The 20,525-nt window shown below is 43.9% G+C and overlaps 2 protein-coding genes across 6 annotated transcripts in view; one reads left to right on the top strand and one right to left on the bottom strand.

The window, feature by feature from the left end:
• Window positions 1-1,686: 1,686 nt before the first annotated feature.
• Window positions 1,687-5,822, bottom strand: MPZ (myelin protein zero). Its single transcript, XM_068966547.1, is given in 6 exon segments — window positions 1,687-1,980; window positions 2,081-2,141; window positions 2,273-2,408; window positions 2,650-2,863; window positions 3,102-3,268; window positions 5,756-5,822. Coding segments are annotated over 6 exon segments (939 nt in total).
• Window positions 5,823-9,275: 3,453 nt separating this feature from the next.
• The window catches only part of SDHC (succinate dehydrogenase complex subunit C), a 29,987-nt gene continuing 18,737 nt past the window's right edge, over window positions 9,276-20,525 (top strand). For 2 of the 5 annotated variants that reach the window (XM_068964681.1, XM_068964680.1), the window contains exons 1-2: window positions 9,298-9,317; window positions 17,932-18,033. In XM_068964681.1, coding sequence (XP_068820782.1) covers window positions 9,298-9,317; window positions 17,932-18,033 — 122 coding nt within the window. Of the gene's footprint in view, window positions 9,318-14,537; window positions 14,595-17,931; window positions 18,034-20,525 lie in introns of all 5 variants that reach the window. The other 3 variants (XM_068964684.1, XM_068964683.1, XM_068964679.1) reach the window with 2 other exon arrangements.

The raw sequence follows: 20,525 nt of genomic DNA, 5'->3' as shown, positions 1-20,525 counted from the left end.
TGCCATCAGTAACCACCAAGGGAGAAAGATACATATCTGTTTTTCCATAATTATTTAAGGATTCTGGATATTAACGATGTACCTAAATTAGCATGCCAACAAACTAGCTAATGAGCTATTAATAGCATACCTAAAATGCAACAACAAAACAAAGCTGTGTGTTTATATGAGTGAATGAAATTAGTGCTATCTTGTAAACTGTAATCCGTTAGGCAAGATTGAAAAACATCTGTAAAGAACTAATCCTTAATATCTTTGTTGTGTATCAATTTATAAGTTACAAAGGTTTCCATACACAGCATGGAATCATGTGATTCTTACAAAAATTCTGGGAATTCAGCTGAGCTGGTATCATTATCTCAGTTGTTTACAAATGCAGAAACAGGCTTACTTAAATCAAGAAACTAGCCCTGGGTCACACAATTTGTGAGTGGCTGAGATATTTCAAGAATACACAGTTTGGTGAAGAGGGAATCTGTTATAACCCATGTAAACGCAGAGCCTGACACACAGTTTAGCACATAGTACAAACTCACTGGATATTTGTTGAATGTACGACTATGTCTTATGAGCCTGTTTCACAGTTCTTTCCACTAGACTATGCAACCCCGTATCATGAAATCAGATTCTTAACAACTGAAATCAGTTGGAGAAGAGCAGGACTGGGGATCAGAGGCAGGGATTACTCCCAGGAGAATGAGGAAACTGGAGATGGAGGCAGCAGCTTCTGGAAATGTCAGTGTTTATTAAACATTTAAGGACATTTGGGGGGGGGGGTTTGAGAAGAAATATACAGGATATAGAAAAATCCTAAGAACCCCCTGTGGCTGGGAGTGCAACCGCTTCCCTCTCCCCCTACTTCTCATTTGTCTTCCCTGCCTTTCCTTTGGTCATTTAAAAGCTATTTCTTAAGGCTCATCTGCCCCTTCCTCAGCCCCTGACCTGTGAGGATCCTTCGTCTCCCTCTCCCCATTCCCGTCACCTTGAGTCCCAGAACAGTGCTCCAGAGTGGTCAGGGGGCACCATTCCTGTAGCTGAGGTTTGAGGATCAGGAGCCCCTCTGCTTGGGCTGGCTCTCCATTAAAGATTTAAAGGGGGGCGGGTGGTGGTGGTGAAGAATTGCAAAAGCCACATGACGTCATTGGTACTCAGTCATGGGGGGGAGGGTAGAGCATGGGCACAGATAAACAAACAAAGAAGAATGGATTAAAAAATAAAAAATAACTAACAACCTAAATAAGCCCTGAAGGAGAGTCTGATCTGGGTGACCTGGGTGTTAGCTGGGAGGGTACAGTATGGAGCTCTCGACCACCTGAAGGAGGGGAGGGAGGGTCAGAAACAAGAGAGCCAGAGGGACAGGCTAGCTGGTGCAGGGGCTGGAAATGTCAGGTGGCCTGGACTTGAGGCAGGGGTATCAAGGTCCCTTTCTTCTCGGCGCCAGAGGAACAGGCACCAAACACACAGTCCTTGGGGCAAGTGAAAGATAGGATGGGGCCTGGGCTTCCAGAAAGCCAGGGGGTAAAAGGGGGGAGAATACGAAGTGCCTGGGTAACGAAGTCTGGAATGAAACTTACATCTCAAAAGGAAGTGAGGGCAGGGCAGGGCTGGGGAGCTAAGGAGGAAAGCACCTAGACGGGGATAGAGGACCGGAGGTCCCCTTGCTCTGGCAGGGCCTTGGGGGGATGATCACTTTTCTGAGTCCAGGCCCATCATGTTCTTGAGGGCGTTCTTGAGGCTGGTTCTGCTGGGGGACTTGACAGCAGGCCGGAGCTCCGCGCTCTGCTCATCCTTCCGTAGCTCCATCTCGATGACCACCACCCGAGAGCCCTTGGAAGCCTCCGCCCCTAATCCCCGATCCCCCGCCCGGCCCGCTAACCGCTATTTCTTATCCTTGCGAGACTCCCCCAACCCTTTAGGCTTCTTCTCACTGGCAGCTTTGGCGCTTCTGCTGTGGTCCAGCATGGCGTACAGCACCGGCGTCTGTGGGGAGGAGCGCGTGCATCAGGGACCCGTCGGGTGGGGCTTGACTGTTCCCAGCCCGCCCTCGAGGCTGCCCGGCGGCTTCCCAAGTCCCGCTAACCTGCCGGCCGCGCTTTGAGGTGTCCTTCGCAGTCTTGTGCAATTTGCCCTTCTCCATGGCACTGCAGGGATAGGGGGCGCTGTGGATTTGGCGGCTTCTTCTTCCCTTCGGCCCTCCCACCCATCGAAGTAGTCTCCGCCCGGAGGCCGCGCGTAGTGGGTCGGGGAAGGGGTGTCAGGCCCCGCCCTTTACCTGAGCCTTCTCTGCAGGGCCGCCTGCCTGCGTAGCCAGCAGTACCGAATCAGGTAGAAAAGCAGCAGCGCCAACAGCACAACCCCCAGCACACCCCCGATCACGGCTCCCAGCACGACCCCGTACCTCGTAGGCACTAAACGGGGGAAGGAAAACAAGTGCGGGAATGAGCAGAGACAGTGTCCTTGGTTCCTCGCCACACACCTATTCCCTGCGGTTGGGGATCTAAGATGTCCCAACAAGGCTGCCTTCTGCCCACTGTCCCAGAGCCTGAGGGGCATAACCCCGGGCATTTTGCCCCTCGCCCCAGCCTCTCAGCCAGGCCTGATCCCCTCTCTGAACTGCCTCCCATACTCCCGTCCCACCTCCTCTCACACCTTTTTCAAAGACATAGAGCGTGACCTGAGAGGTCTTGCCCACTATGTCTGGTGGGTTTTTGACGTCACAGGTGAAAGTGCCGTTGTCACCATAGTCCAGGTTGTGTATGACAATGGAGCCATCCTTCCGGTGAGGGTCCCCTACCCACTGGATGCGCTCTTTGAAGGTCCCCACCTCATCGATGTAGGGCTGTCCCTTGGCGTAGTGGAAGATCTGCGAGGAATGAGGGGAGGCATGCAACTCTCGCCTCCGGGTGAAGGATTCTGGGCTGGGGAGGGAGTGTCAGTGCTCCTAGGTTCCAGTCAGGGTGACAAGACTTGCCACTTACCTTGCCAAAGTTGGGGTTATGGCTCATAAAGGATTTCCCCTTCCTTAGCCCAAATTCTCTTTCCTGTGGTTGTCTGAAGCCCCCTTTCTGTTATGCAATCCCATTATTCCCCCAGGCACTCACCGAGATGGCATCACGGCCCCCTTCGGGCTGGTAGCGCCAGGTGAAGGAGAGGTCATCTGAAACCCACTCACTGGACCAGAAGGAGCAATACAGCGTCACCTGCGAGCCCACAGCACCGTGGACCTCCTTGTCTGTGTAGACCACAATGGCCTGGACAGGGGAGAGCACTGCAAACATAGAGGGGGAAATCAGATGCACGTGTGGGCCCAGCAAGGAGTACAGAAGGAGTGAGACCAATGGGAAGTCAAGCCTGAGTCACAGACCGTAGCGGAGATTGGGGCAAAAATGATGAATTCTGAGGCCCAGGTCTCTCTGGACTAATTGAATAGAAGAGTAGAAATACTGTGTTGGCTCAAGTTCTCCAGCATGTTTGACAGAGGAAATGCGTACCATAGTTCTCCGGAGGACTTTCAGATGTTGGGTTCAGTCTCCAGAATCTTACTTTGCCTTTAGGTCAATATCTAATTTTTAAGCTATCCTTTAGATGCAGGTTTAATGATTTTTAAAACTTTTTATAAATTATACAGGTAACACCCCGTGCATTCTTCTTATAACTATGCAAGCAGTATAGATGAAGAGAGCTAAACCCTGTCTTTACAGCTCCCAACCAATTCTTCTGTGGTCTCCTTCCAGATAGAACCAATGTTATCAGTTTAATGTGTGATCATTTTCTATGTATCAGACTCAACACAAACTCAACATACGCATGTATGAAATAGTTTTGTTCTATGAAGCTTTTTTTAAAAAAACATATATTGCATTGCAGTTTACTTTTTTCCTTAAGAATATACATATATAAAAGAATACAGGTGTCTGGGAGGGTGTCCCACGTTGATGCCTAGCGATCAATATTATTGCTGCATAGTATTTCATAGAATGGCAAACTCAAGTTTCTTGCAGAAAAGATGAAGATAACTGGAGACTGTAAGTCTTTTTCCCTGGCCCAACTGTCCTCATTGCTGAATCCCTACTTTCCATACAATTGCTCCTGACTGCCCTCTCAGGGGAAGCTGGATTCAAGTAGGAAACCCCTGCCGCCCCCACCCCAAGCCCCAAACTCAGATGACTCTGCTTGTGAGCCCTCTGCGGTTCTGATTTGACCCTGCACACCCTCCTTCTGACCATTCTGGCCCAGTGCCACTCCCAAGACTCACCCACACAAGGAAGGCCATTCCAGGGAGGCTATGTGTGTGGGCTGGCCCTGGCTGGGGGCAACTGTAGACCCTTCTGTTCTATGGGAGGGGGAGGAAGCGACCAAATAAATAGAGACCCATTGTCTGACCACTGGCCAGTGTTGGGGGCTTATGCCTCCATTCCCCTTCCCCCGATCCCATCCCCAGCTCCACAGTCCCAAATCTCCCACCTCAGCATGCAACACCAGTGATTCACCTCCTGGAACTCAGCCTTGGAGCCTTCTGGGGAATCCCAAACGTAACAAGGAAGGTTATTCATTGGATCTAACTTCTATTCCTCCTGTTCAAGTGTAAACCACTGCCCTCAGCTCTGTTCAATGGTTCTATGAGTGGGGCAGATGCTGGACAGTACCCTTTCTCCCTCTTAAACTCCAAGATTCCTTCTCCTCATTTCCCTCGGCATGCCCTTCTCCAATTCCCTATCCTTAACATTTTCTTATGCTGCTGCTAAGTCGCTTTAGTCGTGTCCGACTCTGTGCGAACCCATAGACAGCAGCCCACCAGGCTCTCCCGTCCCTGGGATTCTCCAGGCAAGAGCTCTGGAGTGGGTTGCCATTTCCTCCTCCAGTGCATGAAAGTGAAAAAAGAAAGTGAAGTCGCTTAGTCGTGTCCGACTTTTAGCGACCCCATGGACAGCAGCCTACCAGGCTCCTCCACCCATGGGATTTTTCCAGGCAAGAGTACTGGAGTGGGTTGCCATTCCCTTCTCCGAACATTTTCTTAGGGTACCTTCAAATAGTTCAGTACAGCCCAGAGGAGTCTAGATTCTGGGTTTAGCCCTAAAGGAGCTGACAGCAGAGAAACTCCGACATTCTAACCAGCTCTTCCTCCCCCCTCTCTCCCATTTGCCCTACTTCTCACCCATTGCACCAGGCTTCAGGGCAGTTTGGAGAGGGGAAGGATCCATTCAGATAACTTTGCTTTGAGTTTTTGTTGCTCAGTCAGCATCTGCCATGGGAGGGGCTGGCCAGCTTCTGTGGAAGATAGCTTTAGACCCTGGAATCTCACGGAACCTCCCTTGTACTCTGTTTACCCACGTAATGGACAACAGATGCAGAGTTAGAAACTGAGGCAGCAGATCCAAGAAGCTGGGACTACAACCCTTGGGCTCCACCCTTAGATCATGTTCCCTGACTCTTTCCTTTGGGGAGACTAAGGTTGAGTTACCTCCTACACTACTGAGGAATGAGAAGGACCAGTTTCCAACCCCTATCCAGTCAAGTCCACCTTGGGGAAACGCTCTACACTCTCTTCTCCATTCTCCCTTCACAGAATACCTTTATCTTAACAGCCTCTCTCCAAACTATATGTATATATATATATTTTCTACAGAGACTATCACCTTCCTGCTCTTGCTCACTCTTTCTTTGGTTGTAGAGGGGAGTGCGGCGAAGGCCGTGGAAAGGTTGCTGGGAGACAACCTGAGCCCCAGGGCTCCCAGACTGGGTCAGCTCAACTTACCCAAGGAGGAGAAGAGTAGCGCAGCCAGGATAGGACTGGGGCTGGATGAGGGAGCCCCAGGAGCCATCGCTGGGGCAGGGCTAGGGCCCAGGGCGCCTGCGCAGTTGGGAGTGGGGGACAAGGAACTGAGCGGGGGTTCCTGGAACCCGCTTAAAATCCCCCAGGACCCCAGTGTGAGGGGGCTGTCCCGAGCCAGTAACCAATTGCAGCCTGGCATGTGCAGTTGAGAGGTGGTGGGGAGTGGGGCAGAGTGCAGGGAGCAGAAGTGGCATTGTGTCCTCTGGGAGGAGGGGTTGGGGGTCACATACCACCCCACACACTGAAGGCTTTGTGTCTGCTGGCCTCCCCCTGCCCTAGGCTGGAATGTCATGTGGTGGGGGGGGGGTGAAGGAGAGGGACAGAAAAAGGGACACAAACACATTTCTCTGAGGGACAAATGGGCAGGAGAACCTGAATTTTAAACCTATGAAAAGGGATTTTTCCATAGTCTCCTTGCCTGAGAGTGGCTCCTCTAGAGCCCTGGGAGTTAGTGAGCCCCAGAGAAATTTGAAAACAGGATATCCCTACTATCTTGACTACTATGGGCTTCAGTACAGGCTTCTTGAGATGACCAGGTCCTTTGGGAGTCTTCATTTTGTTTTTTTCATTTCTCTGCATCTTGGGTGATTCTTTGCAGATAAAACCTTTTCTCCATGGGAAAATATCCAGGGGGTAATCCTCTGATCTTACCCTCTTTTTCAGGAAGCTCTTCACTGCCTCACGCTGCAGTTTAAGTCCATTTCAGTCAAGAGCAAGGCAGCAAAATCAGATTGAGTGCCAGCTACAGAGATGAGTATGTGAGTGTGTGGGTAGTTGAGTAATAGAGAGAGGAATAAAAATTAAGATCTTCCTTCAAGTTCAAAATTTAGTTTGGGGAAGCAGAGAGGGGAGAATCAGAGGACAAACCCATTAACAATGAACTGTAATAAACCATGATGCTTGGTATAGTAGCATGATGAACAAAGTGCCAAGAGTATAAAGAGGGCATGCAGAGCTACATTAGGAAGATTAAGTTGTGTAACAGATATTAAACACAAAAATAACTTTCATTTAATAAATGAAGTTCAGAGGAAGGGGGAGTCATGTCTAGAAGTCAGTATTAGATGCAGACCAGCCTTTAAGGATGCATGGCATTTTGAAGAGGAGAAATTGGCAGTGCAGATATCTGGGAAGGTAGAAGAGCAAGAGCAAAGACAAAGAGATAAGAAAGCACATGTGTGTGTGTGTGTGGGGGGCGTTGGCTAGATTTGTGAAGTCTGGGGAATATTCAGGGCAGATCTGGTATCCCCCATTTTGACTTGACATGGGGGATCTTGAACAGGCATCACAGGAAAGGAGGCTGCACAGGAAAGCTGAAGTCAGTTTGTGGAGGGCCTTAAATGACAGCCTAAAGGGGTGGATTTAATTTGGTACATCGTAAGAATTTGCTGAAGGTTTGGGGTTTGTATTTGGGGATAGGAATGGGAGTGTCTATATAGTCAGAGCTGAGTTTTAAGACAGATAAGTGAAACTATTCAAAGAGCTAAATGAAAAAGACACTCATTGGATTTGTTAGTGTGAAACTTCAGAGGGTCAATGGCTAGAAGATCAATAGCAGAAAACTCTAACATAACAACTTCCTAAAGACTAAATTGCTTATTAAATGAAACCTGTTTTTTTGAGATACCCACTAAGGAATACATTAAAGCACAGTCTTGAAGATCAGCTGTCAGCAGTGTTGCAGAGGAGATTCCTGAACTAGGTAGGAAAGCAGGCTGGAGCGCCTCAAAGGTCTCTTCCAAAACCAGAAGCCTATTAAAGTGCTTTCTTTGCCAGCATTATAGAAATGTTAAATAGTATTTTCATTTGATGCAGAAAGAAGTGACTCTCCACTATGTAAGCCCTGAAAGGAAAAGCACAGGAGTGCTAAATATAAATAAGATCTGAATATTAATGTAATGAATATGTTTTTATTGTAGAACAGGAGTTGCCCTGGGCTGCTGTCTCCTTCACTTCTCCTCACTCCACCTCCTCAAAAAGGGCTCAAGAACTTTTTCTCTCTTCCATTCCTTGCCACTTGTTTGCTTCTCCCTTAAGTCGTAAGTTCTCTGGAAGTGACTGCTGTGCTAGGTTTCCTCAGAACTGCTTTCCAGCATAGAAATCAAAGCGAGTTCTCCCCCACCCTCACCCCAGGTTATTCTGGCAGTGGGTGTCGCCCACACAGCCCTGAAACAAGGAACAAGGCAGCGCTGTTCTAAGTGGGCATCTAGCTCATGCGGCAGCTCAAGCCCAGGAATTGTGAGACATAAAGCTCACGGAGGTGGTTAGAGCATGTTCCCCATCCTCGGCGAATAGTGGTCTGGGAGGGTCTCTCCCCTATGGATCTTAGCGTGTGCACTATTTCTGGTGAAGAAGGTTCACATAAGAATGGCAAAGAGCCCCAAGTATCTTTAATAAACTTGTTAAATTTAAGTATAGTTGATTTACAAAATTGTGCTAGTTTCTAGTATGCAGCAAAGTGATTCAGTCACGTATCTAGTCGTATATAAATATATATATATATATTCTTTTCCATATGGTTTATTACAGGATATTGAATGTAGTTTCCTATGCAGTAGGATCTTCTTGGTTATCTATTTTATATATAATTTATATCTGCTAGTCCCAAACTCCTAATTTATTCCACCCCCACCCCCACTTGGTAATTAAACATTTGCTGTCTATGTGTTTCTGTTCTGTAAATAAGTTTATCTGTGTCATATTTTAGATTCCACATATAAATGATACCCTATTTGTCTTTCTGACTTACTTCACTTAGTATGCTAAACTCTTGGTTCACCCGTGTTGGGTAAACCCAAAGTATCTTTTCCCTCGGTGTGTCAATCATCCTATAACGCGTTTTCAGTCTCACCTGGGAGGGGGAAGGAGTGAAACTAGACTAAGACGTCTTCAGTGAAGAATCTAGGCAAGTCCTCGGTTTTGTGGGGCTGAACAAATGAGTGCGTACAGCGGTGAAATGCACACTGCAGAATCTGCTGCTACTGCTAAGTCACTTCAGTCGTGTCCAACTCTGTGCGACCCCATAGACGGCAGCCCACCAGGCTCCCCCGTCTCTGGGATTCTCCAGGCAAGAACACTGGAGCGGGTTGCCATTTCCTTCTCCAATGCATGAAAGTGAAAAGTGAAAGGGAAGTCGCTCAGTCGTATCCGACTCTTAGCGACCCCATGGACTGCAGCCTACCAGGCTCCTTCGTTCATAGGATTTTCCAGGCAAGAGTACTGGAGTGGGGTGCCACTGCCTTCTGAGCCAGCCGCAATTCTACCGAAATCTTTTCACTTTCAAATAGAAGTCAGCTGAGAGAGAAAGAGGCAGACAGCATAAGAGCAGATAAAACCAGCCAACTGAACCGACAGGGCACCAATCCTCTAAAACAGTTGGTGTTGTCACGTGACAGAAGCCCCGCCCCTTCGGCCCAGGGGTGGTGGGGCAGTCTGGCGTCACTTCCGTCAGGCCGGAACCCAAGATGGCTGCGCTCTTGTTGAGGTGACTTTAGTTTGGGGCTGGGAGTCCGTACCGGCGGCCCTCACGGGACCTGTATTGTCCCCTCATGTCTTGCTGATAGCTGTTTACCCGGTGCTTGGGCCCGGAAAGGACTCGTGGGTGGAGCCGACGCAGTCTAGAATCCTAGAGACCCCTTCCCCACGCCCAGCCGCTCCTGTATATCGTGGAGAGCTTCGGGGGTCACTGGCGGATTATCTTTTCCTTACTCCGTTTTACGGAGGGGTCGCAGGGCTCTCGCTTCTTTTGCTTTCCCCGCTTCTAATAGTTCTTCCCTAGCTTGCTCCCTGGGCCACGGCCAGAGCCGAGCTCCAAGAAAATAGCTCTAACTTTTTTATTTAGGGCTTGGGCTTCGAGGAGAAGAATCTTGGTGTACTTTACTTCTGCATTTTACTCCTGCAAACACCAGCTGCTGGCAATGTGTGGGCACTGTTCGAGGTCCTAACCGGCCCCTGGTAGAAAGTGCAGGAGGCCTGGACCCCACCGGGCTGACGATTAGTAACAGCGCCTATAGCTGTCGCTCTGCTGCGCCAATGCAGCCCGGAAATTCAATTTTAGTTTATTTTTTTATTGGTGGGCGAGGGGAGTAGATGTCTCAGTTTTTCTTTGCATGTCAACTCGTCCAGAGAAATATCGTAGATTTTCTTCCATTCTGAATTGTCCGCTTTTTCAGAGGCCTCGTTCTCAGAGCCGTAATAGCTGTAGCCGCTTTAGTGACTTTAGACGCTCTTGGTACAAATCCCAGCACAGTTTCTTGCCAGCACTATTTTTGGAAACTGTTTGTTATGGAAAGTTAGCTTAAACCCTGTTGAGATTTAATTCCTGATTTCCCCAAATATCTTCTCGTTCTCTTTCCACTTCAGTCACCCCGCATAAAAATAGACGGACTTTATTTAGTTTTTCTCTGTGACAAAATGATTCCTCTTGGGAGTTGAGATCAGGAATGGTTTATCTTGATCCTTCATTTTTCTCCCTGTCTGTTATTTCTAATTGTGTCTCTTTCTAAAATGTGTCAGGGCTTGTCTTGCCAGATTGCCTCCTTTATTGCAGGTAGTTTGACCATAATTGAATGCTTTAAAATTCCTTGGTATATACATGTTAGTAGATGTCGTAGGCTTTTTGGTGGCATTATCTTATAGCTTGTAATGATCATATTGTGTCTGAACAGTTCATTTTAGGAGTTTCATGTTTAATACTTAGAAAGTGAGGATCACTGTTTTCATTGAGTATGTCCAAACTAATTTTGAGCTATGTAGGACCATCATCATTAGGATTCATAGTGATAGTACAAAACTCTTATGGGAGGGACATCTCTCTTCATTTTTCACAAGGGCTTTTTAAAAGGAGAAACAGGAGATTTCAAAAAAGTTTTTTTTTTTTTTTTCTTGATGAGAGGTCTGGGGTCTAATTCCATTTTACTAGAGGGATTTGTTTATAATGTGCTGATTTCACCTCAAAGGAAAACACCTTTAAGAAATTCTAGGAGCTGGTTTCTAGTTCTAGTAGTGTCACCAATTCCATTTATTTTAGACAAGTCTGGGGTCATTGATTCCATGATTGCCATTTCTTTGCAAATGAAAATAGTCATAAGTTGAACTCGGGATAAATATTTTCTAAATGTTTTTAATGCTTGGTTAACTAAAAATTATTAGTATGGCAGTACTCTATGTTATGAATTTTGAATAGTATTGTATATTTTGTATAGTCCCCGAACAGTTCACAAACTAGCTAGGGATGAATAAGCAAGCAGTGTAGCACAAGCTCCACTGATAGTCAGGGAATGATTTGCCAAAGCCAAGAAGACCTAGATGGAGAACTAAGCTAAGAACAGCTAGGCTTCTGTCTAGTAATATTCATGTAACTTAAGCATAAACCCACCAATAGTCATTAACCCTCTGGGCATTGTCCATCATATTAAATACTACATGTGAAGCCCCTCTAAAAACAAGGCTTAATTTATTTAAAGTATGAATTCTTAAGACTGCTTTTTAAAATAAACATACTCATTCACAGACCATTTTTTTGAGCCTGTTCTATGTGTCATGTTGTTATAGGTGCTGTAGATGTAAAGTATTCCATTCTGTGCTGGAGGAACTCAAAGTTTAGCAAAGCAGGTTAATAAGTAACCTAATTTTGATTTAGAGATATGAACAATTGCTTTGGGAGCATGGCAGGTGTAGCAGGTAAGGCTGAAGGAGTGAAGTTGCCATTTGGGAGTTGCTGGGTCTTGAAGGATGAGTTTATCAGACTGTAAGGGAGGTCTACTCAGAATAGCCTGAGCAAAGGCATGTGGTCAAAAGAAACTATTGCTCTCTCTGTGGGTAATGTAACTTTGAGTTTGGTGGTATAGGGGGCTGATGGGAACTTGTGGGGGAATAATTCTAGAGAATTGGATTGGGTCATGTTGAGAAGGACCTTGTTTGACTGTGGTATGAACCTTGTAATCAGTGGGGAACTGTTAAAGACTTTTAGGCAGGTGATTGATGAAGTCAGCTTTCTTTTTCAGTAACTTAATTGGTTATATTGAATGATAGGGAAGAGATTGGTGGTGCTAGGAGATCAGTTCAGGAGTTCTTGCTGGAGTTGATTGGATGCTCATACAGTTAATCAGAACTTTTGTGTATAAATGATTGCTCTTCATTGTGTCCTTCAAGATTATATATTTTAATGTTGTTGTTAACCTCAGACATTTATGAAACTAAGTTTTCATGTGCCATCAGATCAGGTGTAGAGGATGTGCAAAAGAAAGTCATTATATTATACTCATATCTTGTTTTGGACTAAAAATGGTTTTTATTTAATTTGATGACATAAACTTGGCTTTGAATAAATTTTTTTTTTCCAGAAGTCAGATCCATTTTCAGCAGATGAAGATTTTTAACACCACAAAGAATTTTAAAGAGAATGTAATGTGAATTCTAAGGACCTTTGGGAAACCAGTAAAATATTAATAAATTACATATATGTGGTATAGTGCAGTTTACAGAGTGCTTTCCTATACATTTCCTCATGTTATCCTCCTAGTAATCAATAATGCAGGTTTTATCAGTCCCATTTTACAAATGAAAAAGCTGAAGCTCAGTTACTCACTATATACAGCTTAGGGCAATCTAGACCTCCAGTCTGACTTTTATTACTTTGTCTAGTGTTCTTTCTACATTACTGTTGTTGCCTCGATACAGGGAAGAGCTTCAGAAACAATTTGAGCAATGATTACATTTAGGGGGAGACATGTATAGTGCATTTAGAAAGGGACAGCACTAACTGGATAAGTTCTGGTTTGTTAAAAACAAGGCAACTACTATTACTTTCTAGCTGTAGCATAAAGTGCTATTCCTGGGTTGGAAAAGAAATCTTTTCAGGGTTTCTGGTTTCACATGAAAGGCAAGGATAGATTAGATATCTACTCTTGTCATATCTCAAATAAGGTTATGTAGTTGTGCAACCAGATTCTGTTAGGGCCTTGTGGAAAGTTTACATTGGTATTTGTCTGGGAAACAATAGCACTAGACAGAGAGTGCTGTAGATTCCAACCCACATCTGAAAACTCTTGCTGGGTAGCTGAGTGACTGGACCTAGCCTGGTGTGAGGAATGCGTGCCCTGCAACTTCAGAGTCACAATTACTTCAATTGATATAAAGAGATTTGTTCCCACTTCTTTCTTTCTGGGAGTCTTGGGTGCACAATGTCTGTATTTACCCCTTGCCTCCAAAGCTGGGAAGAGGGAAGAGCTGAAGGAAGTGTTGGTTGCATTCTTTTTCCTTCCAGTAGTGGGCCCTTCTAGTTTTCTAGTGTAAAACATAAGGTTCTGGAAATGTTTATGCCTCTAATATCAATGGTGTGAGGGACATCACGCACTTTTTTTAGAAGTGTTGGATCTTAACGTGATCTTGTATCCCCCATGGTACATAGTGGATATATAATAAACTTTTGTAGAATCTCAGTGTATTTTTAATTTTGGCCCCAGAGCTTCACTCTGATACCTTTCTTAAATAAAGATTTGATATAATGTGAGTTAAAGGGGTGTAGTGATCATGTATTTTTCATGATACCATGTAAACACTGGATCAGAGCCTCTTTAGGTAGAATGGCTGGGCACATTTCAGTCTTGGACTTGAAAAGCAGTTCTGGTATTGATTGCTATTTAAAAAATAGCAGCATTTTAGTGGAAAGCTTGTGCATCTTCTTCAAGTACCTTTTCATGTGGATGGCAGAGAAATCTGCATTCTCATATATTTTGCATTATTGTATGATGGCCTTTTTTACTTAGGTTCATCCGGGTTGTCTAGAACCTGATGGTAGTTCCCTAAAATAACAGTTTAATACTTAGGACCCTCACTCTTCAGCCCCCTGTTCTTTAAAGCTTTTAAATTCATCCATTTGCACAGGTATCTGCTTTAGCTAAGCTGTATAGTACTTGGGGGGCTTCCCAGGGGGTGGTAGTGCTAAAAGAACCTGCCTGTGAATGCAGGAGATATAAAGAGATGTGGGTTCAATCTCTGGGTGGGGAAGATCCCATGGAGGAGGGCATGGCAACCCACTCCAGTATTCTTGCCTGGAGAATCCCTTGGGCAGAGGAACCTGGTGGGCTACAGTCCATAGGGTCGCAAAGAGTCAGACATGACTGAAGCGACTTAGCACACAGCATGCACGTAGTTCTTGGTGTTGGCAGTAGCTTATTCTGTCCCTCTGCCTTTCCCCCCCACCCCCCGCCCCTAGAAAAAACCCTGTCTTTTAACCATCACCTCTTTTAAGACCTAGCTTGAAAAAAACTACTTTCTATATTTCTTTTTTTGGCTGCCCCTTGTGGCATGTAGAATCCTGGTTCCCTAACCAGGGATTGAACCTGTGCCTCTTACATTGGGAGCATGGTGTCTCAACCACTGCACCACCAGAGAAGTCCCACTTTCTCTATTTCTTTATTGAGTATTAATCAGCTCTGGTTATTCTTTTACCTTGTATTATTTGTTTAACTAAAACCTTACTTTGCATTTGAAAATAATGTTTGGGATTATTCTCAGGTTATTAAAGTTGTAGTTTTCCAACTAGAAGAAAAATCTCAAAATCCTGATAATATTATTGTTTTCATCTTATTCTTAATTTTCCCCTCCACCCTAAAGTCTTACACAGTACAAAAACAGAGAAGTTGATACACTAAAGTTGGTCTCTAAATGTTTATTGACTGTTGGTTCTCTTATCTTGCAGACATGTTGGCCGTCACTGCCTCCGTGCCCACCTTAGTCCTCAGCTCTGTATCAGAAAGTAAGTTCCTAAATCTGTGGAGATGATTATTTAAACTTTTTCTCATCAGAGAAAAGCAGTAGGTTTTTGACTGAGATTTTGGGGATATGTATGGAAGCAGGTAATTGTAGATGGTTGGCTGAAAATTTAATAACCGTGGTCTCTATTTTTCTTATCTGGTTGTAGAAGAAAGAAGGAATTTGAATATATCTTTGGTCTTTTCTTAATTTTCCTCACTTTTAGCTTTTCTGCTATTTTTAACTTCACTTATTTGCTCAATTTTTTGGTTCCTTTCTTGATATTTAATTCTCTTCTGTCTAGTCTTTCTTCCTTTTGTACTTCCTTTTTCTTGTAACCTTTAGTTTTGGGCAGCTCCCAGGAGTTAAATCTGTTTCTTCTTACAGTATTCATTTCTAGTCTGTTGACCTCAACAGTTGCCTCTGTATGGTTTTCTTTTGTTACAAAAAACTTAAAAATATTTATTTATTTATGGCCACACCCCACGGCATGTGGAACTTCCCTTACCAGGGATTGAACCCGTGCACCTGCATTGGAAGGTCGGAGTGTTAACTGGACTACCAGGGAAAAGTGAAAGAAAGTGAAGGTGAAGTTGCTCAGTTGTGTCTGACTCTTTGCGACTCCGTGGACTGTAGCCTACCAGGAATCCATCCATGGGATTCTCCAGGCAGGAAAACTAGAGTGGGTTACCATTTCCTTTTCCAGGGATCTTCCCGACCCAGGGATCGAACCTGGGTCTCTGGCATTGGAGGCAGACACTTTAACCTCTGAGCCACCAGGGAACCCCAGGGAAGTACCCTTAACTTTTTTTTACTTAGTTTATTTGTGTGTGTACTGCATCTCCGTTGCTGTGAGGGCTGCTCGCTGGTTGTGGCAAGCAGGGGCTCCTCTGGTTGCAGTGCAGGCGCATCTGACTGCAGTGGCATCTCTCATCACAGAGCACAGGCTCTAGGGCATGAGGGTTTCAGTAGTTGTAGCATAACTTTTTTACTAATTTTTTTTATCCCACTTTAACTTTTAATTTTAGAAATATTTTGTACTTTTAGGGAGTTCCTTGGTTGCCTAGTGGTTAGGATTTCAGGCTTTCACTGTGGTGGCCTGGATTCAATCCCTGTTCTGTGCATGCTGAGCAATGCAACTGGGGGAGAAAAAAAAAAAAGAGTAGAAATAATTGGTGCTTTCAGAAAAGTTGGAAAAATAGTACAAGGAAGTTCTACATACCATTCACCTATATTCTCAGTTGTTAACGTTTTGCTGTGTTTACATATCACTATATTTTTGGTTGTGCCATATGAAATTATATTTTTGTAGCTCAAAACTTGTGTAATACAATTTAGTGTGGTTCAGCACAATTTAATTACTGTGATTTTCTCTGCATGCTTTGAGATTAAGTTGCAGATATCATGACCTCTTCTAAATACTTCTAAGGGAATTCCTGGCGTTCTAGTAGTCAGGACTCTACACTTCCACTGCAGGAGCATGGGTTTGATCCCTTTTCAGGGAAATAAGATCTCACATATCTCACAGCACAGCAAAATAAACCCCAATTTCTCCTAAGAACAAGAACATTATTTTATAAAACACAGAATAATTATACAAATGCAGTTATCAAACTCAGGAAATTTAACTTTAACCTGATCTTACCTGATACGCAGTCAATTTTCAGATTTTTCATTTGTGCCAAACAGTCTGTCGGTCCCCTATCCAGGATCTAATTAGGCTCACATATTATATTTAGTTGTCTTATTTCTGTAGTATCCTTTAATCTGTTTCGTAGCCTTCTCTGTCTTTTGTATCATTGACTTTTTTCAAAAATACAGGTCAGTTATTTTTCAGAGTTTCTCTCAAGTTAGATTTGTCTGATTGTTTTCTAATGATTTAGGTTATGCATTTTTGGCAGGAGTAATATATTAATGATGTTTTATCCTCAGTATATTACATCAGGGACATCTGATGTCATTTGTCCCATTATCAGTGATTTTAACTTTGGCCATTTGAATACAGAAATGTTTGCTAAGTTTTTTCCCAGTATGGAGTCACTGTTTTTAACTTCTGTAATTTATAAGTAATATATAGGGAAATGTTTTTCTTGAGCGGGATGGATCATGTTTAATGTAGATACATAGTAAATTAAATTGTTGAACATAGCTGTCTAAGAATTGGCTTCAGTCTAGCCTCAGTTCAGTTCAGTCGCTCAGTCATATCTAACTGTTTGCAACCCCATGGACTGCAGTACGCCAGGCTTCCCTGTCCATCACCAACTCCTGGAGCTTACTCAAACTCACGTCCATGGAGTTGGTGATGCCATCCAACCATCTAATCCTCTGTCGTCCCCTTTTCTCCTGCCTTCAGTCTTTCCCAGCATTAGGATCTTTTCAAATCAGTCAGTTCTTCACATCAGGTGGCCAAAATATTGGAGTTTCAGCTTCAGCCTCAGTCCTTCCAATGAATATTCAGGACTGATTTCCTTTAGGATGGACTGGTTGGGTCTCCTTGCAGTCCAAGGGACTCTCAAGAGTCTTCTCCAACACCACAGTTCAAAAGCATCAATTCTACAGTGCTCAGGTTTCTTTATAGTCAACCTCTCACATCCATACATGACTACTGGAAAAACCATAGCTTTGACTAGATGGACCTTTGTTGGCAAAGTAATGTCTCTGCTTTTTAATATGCTGTCTAGGTTGATCATAACTTTTCTTCCAAGGAGCAAGTGTCTTTGAATTTCATGGCTGCAGTCACCATCTGCAGTGATTTTGGAGCCCCCCAAAATAAAGTCTCTCACTGTTTCCATTGTTTCCCCATCTGTTTGCCATGAAGTGATGGGACCAGATGCCGTGATCTTAGTTTTCTGAATGTTGAGTTTTAAGCCACCTGTTTCATTCTCTTCTTTTAGTTTCATCAGCCTAGCCTAGTGACAAGAAAAATCATGAAACTGTTTAGAGGTACTGAACTGAATCTAGTTCTCAATTTTTGAGAACTTGGAAAGGAATCTTGAAGAGCTGGATGAGAGCAGGTGGTAATGTATGAGATATCACACATGACCTGGGTGATATGTAAATGGTTTTGAAATACTGTATTTGCCCCGCTGCCCAACAAGAACATTAATCTTCCATTACTGTACTTGGGTGGTGGGGGATTGAAAAGAAGAGTTGCTCTCTAATATGACCTCATTGGGTGGTTGAGGTTATTAGTAGCTGAGTCATACTTGGCAGAAAGAGTGGACAGACATGTTTTCTTAATATATGGGTTCATCTAGCCCAGCTTACCTTTAACTTTTTTATTATGTAAAATTTTAAACCAAGTTTACTTTTAATCATTTAACCTTTTGGTTTTATTTTAGTGCTGTTCCTTTGGGAACCACAGCCAAAGAAGAAATGGAGAGGTTCTGGAAGAAGAACACTAGTTCAAACCGCCCTTTGTCTCCCCATATCAGCATCTACAGGTAAGGGCTCTGGGACCAGTAGTAGCAGGGGAAAGTTCTGGAGGTAAGTCAAAATGTAATTCCTGGTAATTAAAAAAGATTATTTTGAAATCATTTCAGATTTGCATAAATATTGCAGAAATAGTGTGCTGTGTTACTGTATACCTTTATGCAGACTCCCAGTGTGTTAACATGTCTGAATGAGTTTTAAAAAGTGCAGCCACGATGATACTCATTACTCCTGTGTTAGTTTTCTGTTGCTGCTGTCATAAGCGATCACAAACTTGGTAACGGAAAATAACACATTTGTTATCTTACAGTCCTGTAGTTCAGAGTCTGGCTTAGGTCTTACAGGGCTAAAATTAAGGTGTTGGCAGGGCTGGATTCATTTCTGGAGGCTCTGGGAGAGAATCTGTTTCGTTACTTTCTCCACCTTCTGAAGGCTGTTCTGAATTCCTTGGCTTGGAACCTGTTTCCTCCATCTTCAAAACCAGCAGTGGTATGTCAGGTTCTCCCATCATATCACTTTGAACTTGCTTCATTGTCACATTTCTTCCCTGACTCCCTCCTTCTGCCAGCTCCTTCCACTTTTAAGGACCTTTTGTTTTAATTATATTGGGCCCATCCAGATAATCCAGGATAGCCTTCTTATCTTAAGGTGAGGTTATTAGCAACTTTAATTTCACTTGTAACCTTAATTTCCCTTTGCTTTTTAAAATAGTCACAAGTTTCAGGAATTAGAATGTGGACATCTTTCTGCCTGCTGCAGTCCCTTAATACTTGAGTGTATGTTTCTTAAATTTGAGGAAACTCTCTGTACTATTGCCATCACAGTCAGAAAATTAACATTGATCTTGTGTTAATCACCTAATCCTCAGATCCCATTCAGATTTTACCAGTTGTCCCAAAAATGTCCTTTATAGGTCCAGGATCCAACTGAGGATCATGTATTACATTTAGTTGTTTAACTACTTAGAATTAGCACAAACTCCACAGGTAGGGGTCCGGTCCCACAAGACTGCCTCCCACTTCAGATGCCAGTCCCAAACCCCAGCTTTTTACTTGTACTTCTAACTGAAAGTGTTAGTTGCTCAGTCGTGTCTGACTGTTCACGACCCCATGGACTGTAGCCTGCCAGGCTCCTCGGTCCATGAGATTCTTTAGGCAAGAATACTGGAGTGGGGAGCCATTCCCTTCTCCAGGGGTTCTTCCTGACCCAGGGATCGAATGCGTGTCTCTTAATGTCTGCTGCATTGGCAGGCAGGTTTTTTACCACTAGCGCCACCTGGTACTTCTAACTAACCAACTATAAATCAGTAGTTCTCACAACCTCCTCCTTGGGTTCAGTAATTTGTTTAAATGGCTCAAGAAACTTGGAAACATTTACTTAAGTTTACTATGATTATAAAGGATATTACAGATGATACAGATGAATAGCCAGGTGCCCTTTTAGGTCCCTCTGTGTCTAGAAGGATCCTGAGCACAGGAGCTTCTGTCTCCATGGAATTGGGGTGCTTATCCTTCTGATATGTGGATGTATTTACCAATCTGAAAGCTTCCCAAACCCTGTACTTTGGCAGTTTTTATGGAGGCTTCATCATGTAGCTATGATCAGTTATTAACTTAATCTCTAGCCCTTCCCTCCCTGGATGGAGGTGGGTGGGGCAGAAAGGTCCAAGCTTCTGGTCACGGGTTAGTCTTTCTGGCAACCAGCCCCCATCCAGAGTTACCTGCTTAGAACAGAGATCACTCTTACTTCCCAGGAAATTCTAAGGGATTTAGGAACTGGGTGTTGGGAACCAGAGTCAAAGACCAAATAAAAAGATCCTCCTAGCACTCGTATCAGTGAGGAGATTGATAAGGGTTCAGAAACAGATATGTTTTACACACACACACACTCTCCCCCACCACCACATTACTTCACAATTCTTACTTTGCCCAGAGTTACACTGTTACAGTGTACACTGTTTTATCAGTTACACTGTTAAATCAGTTACATCTGATTTATTTTCACTGATTTATTTTGATGTTCAGATTGTCCCAGACTTGGCTGGTGGAAATTTTTCAAGATGACTCCTGTGAAATCAAGATCTGGGTGCTAGATGTGCTCACTGCTAACAGGATATCATTGCTTCTAGACTTTTTCTAACAGAGCTATGATATATATGTACAAACACACACACACAAACATACATGTACATGTGTATATATAAGTATATACGTATATGTACATCTATTTCTGTTAATTGGTTGTCCTCAGAAGTAGCATTGATGGCTGTTATGCTAGTGTCTTCCCAAAAAAACTCCTAACCCAGCAAAGCATCTTGAGTTCTGTTACCGTATTTTCTTGAGTTCCTGCCAGGGAAGCTGGTCATTTTTTAACCACCTCCACAAATACCACAACCCTTCAGATTTTTTCCAAACTAGATTCCTGAAATAATTCTGATTGTAGAAATTGGACAGTCTACTAAAACAGAAGATGAATAAGTGATCTCAATCTTTGCTACTTTATG

Source organism: Capricornis sumatraensis, chromosome 2 (assembly GCF_032405125.1).
Source record: "Capricornis sumatraensis isolate serow.1 chromosome 2, serow.2, whole genome shotgun sequence".
Classification (NCBI taxonomy): domain Eukaryota; kingdom Metazoa; phylum Chordata; class Mammalia; order Artiodactyla; family Bovidae; genus Capricornis; species Capricornis sumatraensis.
Note: the sequence above shows the minus strand (reverse complement) of the source record. Positions and strands in the feature narration are given on the sequence as shown.